The sequence below is a fragment of the Camponotus floridanus genome, unplaced genomic scaffold (assembly GCF_003227725.1).
Source record: "Camponotus floridanus strain SB8 unplaced genomic scaffold, Cflo_v7.5 scaffold280, whole genome shotgun sequence".
Taxonomy (NCBI): domain Eukaryota; kingdom Metazoa; phylum Arthropoda; class Insecta; order Hymenoptera; family Formicidae; genus Camponotus; species Camponotus floridanus.
Window position 1 is genome coordinate 108,347 of NW_020229415.1, and position 4,150 is coordinate 112,496.

Genomic DNA, 4,150 nt, shown 5'->3' on the forward strand with positions numbered 1-4,150 from the left:
CATATAATTAAATTAAAAAGCTTGATAAAAATAGAAGTTTGCAATATCTAAAGTAATCATACCTAAGATAATATATTGCAAAATTATATTTAAACGTAATCATATAAAATATGTTTTATACAAAATTACTTTAAACTCTTACTTACGAATCATTTTTTTTTATTTTAAATGTTCTATATACTCTTATAATGAGTACTTTATATATATATATATATATATATATATATATATATATAAATATATATATATATATAAATATATATATACAGGGTGACCCATTTTAACTTAGGCAGCCAAATAACTCGAAAAATAAGCACACTACGAAAAAATGGTTAGAATCAAAATTTCGTCATTTCGAGGGGGACGTACAATGACGTTAAAATCAGCCCCGCCATCCCTCCCCCTGGTGGTGAGGGGGGGCAAGTTTGAAATCTTAAATGGGAACCCCTATTTTTCATTGCATATTCTTGTAGCTTATCTCGAGAGCTTTCCAAAACACTATAATTAAGTACCTTTTTATTAAGTACTTTTTGAGTTATAAGGCTTGAAATAATTTCTTAATTTTACATAAACCATAAAATATCTAGTAAACCATTCATTTTTCGATTATCTTACCTTCATACTTTTATGTACAAAATAATGAGAGGAATCAATTGGTGTAAAGAAAACATACAGTTGTTTTTAAGAAAAAATATGGAATTGTTAATTGCAAATTACATATTTTTTCTTAGAAACAACTATGTGTTTTCTTTACACCAATTGATTCCTCTCATTATCTTGTACATAAAAGTATAAAGGTAAGATAATCGAAAAATGAATGGTTTACTAGATATTTTATGGTTTATGTAAAATTAAGAAATTATTTCAAGCCTTATAACTCAAAAAGTACTTAATAAAAAGATACTTAATTATAGTGTTTTGGAAAGCTCTCGAGATAAGCTACAGGAATATGCAATAAAAAATAGGGGTTCCCATTTAAGATTTCAAACTTGCCCCCCCTCACCGCCCAGGGGGAGGGATGGCGGGGCTGATTTTAACGTCATTGTACGTCCCCCTCGAAATGACGAAATTTTGATTCTAACCATTTTTTCGTAGTGTGCTTATTTTTCGAGTTATTTGGCTGCCTAAGTTAAAATGGGTCACCCTGTATATATATATATATATCTTTCTCTAATGGTCAATTAATGTTTATACATATATAAACATTAGTTATAGAATTAATTAAACATTCCTAATTATATTTTTATTTAAAAATTTTAAGAATCCGTTATATTTATATTTATTTGTATGAGAAACACATAAAAATACATTGAAATCTGAAATGATAGATATAATAATATCTATTCTTAATATAATAAAAAGATATCGTATTCGTACATAAATTAAAAATATATCATAAAATATATTTTAACATTGATATAAAATGTTATCTATATTTTAATAAAAAAATGCAATGCTTATTTTTAGCTTAGAATTATAATTACTGATATTATTTCTGTGTCATTAATTCATTTCATTTCTGCAAAAAAGTAAAACTTATCGCATATATACAAATATAAAAAATATATTATTTTTATAGATAAATTAAAGATTGTTATAAATTTACACTATTTTCAAAATGTAAATATCATTTTGCTAATATCTAATTCATACTTTGTTAATTTATATTTCTACAATGTTTCCGTAATGTTGCATTGCTATTTGTAATATTGCAATATTGTTGCAAAGTAGTTGTAACATTCTGTGCTGCATAGATATTATAATATGATATACTAATATTTTTAAATGTGAATAGGCCTAAAATTTAAAAAAATTAAATTTTTTTTAATAAAGTTACAAATAAAAATAAATTTTTAAAAACATACACACACGAAAATATTAAAATTATATTTTTGCTTAATACAGATATTTCGGACACTCCTGGAATAATAGCGAAAAAATATTACTTGATGTTGTAGGTTTTATCGTTATAATTCTTATAATCTGCCTCTGCTACTTTTATTGTTGTAAGTATATTTGTTGTAGATATCAACTTGAATTGTAAATTATACATATATATTTGATATAATAATCTAAAAATTTACTAAAAATAGTAATTTACTTATATAAAAGTAAACGAATAAATTTACTAAAAAACGAAAAATTTTATAATACATATTATTACATAATTAAGTCGAAATTTTATAGCACTATATCGGCAACGCAGAAGTAATAATGATTTGACAACAATGACCGATATAGAATTGGGGATTCTACATGAAGTATCTTGCGAATACACTCGATTCAATACGATTTACAGTCCTATGTTACATTATAATCCGGATGAATGTGCGATAACTAAAATTGCACGTAAACAGATTATATTTGGAAAAATTATTGGTAGCGGCGCATTCGGAAAGGTAAAAATTAATGTTTTCAATCAATGTTTCAAATTAATTTCTGAATCAACAAAACAGATATGTATTTTCTAATAAAGATGCAAATTATATAAACTTTTATAATAGATTATAAGTAATATAAAATTTGGATGAGACAACAAACATTCACTTTATTATATATTTTTCGTTAAATTATTTAATATAAAGTGAAATATAATATTACTTGACATTAAACTATACATTTTCTAATAAAGTACGCATGTAAATTTGTGTGAAATAATTCGCAGGTGTATCAAGGAAATGTGAAAAACTTAGAAAGTTCGGGCACAGAGATATCCGTTGCAATAAAAACGCTTCGGACAGATGCTTCTTCCCATGAGAAAAAGAGATTGTTAAAGGAAGCCGAGCTTATGAATCGTTTTCGACACAAACATATATTAAGATTGTTGGGTGTTTGTTTAGATGGGATTTCTCCGTTTCTAGTGTTGGAATTAATGGAAACTGGTGATCTGTTAAAATATTTGAGAGATTGTCGAAATTTAGAAGCGTCAGATTCGCACGCTCTGCGTTTGCAAGATTTGTTCGCCATGTGCGAAGATGTTGCGCAAGGTTGTTGCTACTTGGAAGAATTGCGTTTCGTACATAGAGATCTAGCGTGTCGCAATTGTTTAGTATCTTCCAGAAATCGCGAGAATCGTATTATCAAAATTGGAGATTTTGGATTAGCTAGAAATATCTACCAGAATGATTATTATCGCATGGTAAATACAATTATAAAAAAAAAATTAAAAAATGAATTCTTTTGAAAACACTTTCTATTTTTTTATCATAATAGTATCGTGCATTGTTTCTTCAAGTAATATGGAATATAAATAGTTTTTATTTATATATAGTAAGAGATAACGTTTTTCTTTTTGCACATATTGTAAAAATGAACAACTTGAATCAGAAAATTAAATTTTTGTTCAAATCATGTTTTAGAGAGGAGAAGATTTGCTTCCTGTTCGCTGGATGGCACCCGAATCTTTGATGATCAATATATTTACTTCTCAAAGCGATGTTTGGTCATTTGGTGTTTTAATGTGGGAAATTACATCTTTGGGTGAGCAACCTTATAGTGGCAAGGCTAATGAAGAAGTGATAAATTATGTACGTGCTGGAGGCAGGTTGCCGATGCCTCTTAATTGTCCGTCAGCATTGTACCAGTTGATGCTACGTTGCTGGAGTTCAGCGGATGCTAGACCAAATTTCAACTTTTGTTTGAAAAATATTATAGCATTAAGAAAGAATATAGAAGATATCTTACTGAGTCCAGTCGATACTATTTAGACGACATAATTAAATTAAATTTATCTTCTTTTCTGATCGATTCGATAAATCTTGTAGGAAAAATATGTAGATGTTGCAAATTATTTTAAATGTCTTTTCTTTTATATAAAATATAAAGAATTCGTATGTACCATTTTAATATAGCCATTATTTATATATTTTTATTATAATTTTAATATTAGCATAATATTTTTAAGCTTAATACTTTATATATACAATGTACTAAATTATAAAATTTAATATAATTATAAAATGGTATTATTATTAATAAGTAGGTTGTATGCACACAGTCTTTTAGTTATTAATCGTATCCAATCACTATACATTTCTATTCAATATATTTTCTTATTCGAGTTCTTGGATTGTTATTATAGTTTATTGTATTCCTTAACATCATAAAGATTATCATCACTTGTCATGTTTATTCCTTTCTGTGGAATTCT

At 26.3% G+C, this 4,150-nt stretch overlaps 1 protein-coding gene across 1 annotated transcript; it reads left to right on the plus strand.

The window, feature by feature from the left end:
* The first annotated feature begins 1,910 nt into the window (after positions 1-1,910).
* Positions 1,911-3,788, plus strand: LOC112638293 (proto-oncogene tyrosine-protein kinase ROS-like). Its single transcript, XM_025409784.1, has 4 exons — positions 1,911-2,006; positions 2,188-2,399; positions 2,666-3,139; positions 3,360-3,788. Exons 2-4 carry the CDS (start codon positions 2,229-2,231, stop codon positions 3,705-3,707), a joined length of 993 nt encoding a protein of 330 aa, XP_025265569.1. The 5' UTR covers positions 1,911-2,006; positions 2,188-2,228; the 3' UTR covers positions 3,708-3,788.
* Positions 3,789-4,150: the final 362 nt, after the last annotated feature.

Coding starts and splice junctions, on each gene's coding strand:
- LOC112638293 (XM_025409784.1), top strand. CDS start 2,229: ATGACCGATATAGAATTGGGGATTCTACATGAAGTATCTTGCGAATAC. Junction 2,400..2,665: donor GTAGCGGCGCATTCGGAAAG/GTAAAAATTAAT, acceptor AATAATTCGCAG/GTGTATCAAGGAAATGTGAA. Junction 3,140..3,359: donor AGAATGATTATTATCGCATG/GTAAATACAATT, acceptor ATCATGTTTTAG/AGAGGAGAAGATTTGCTTCC.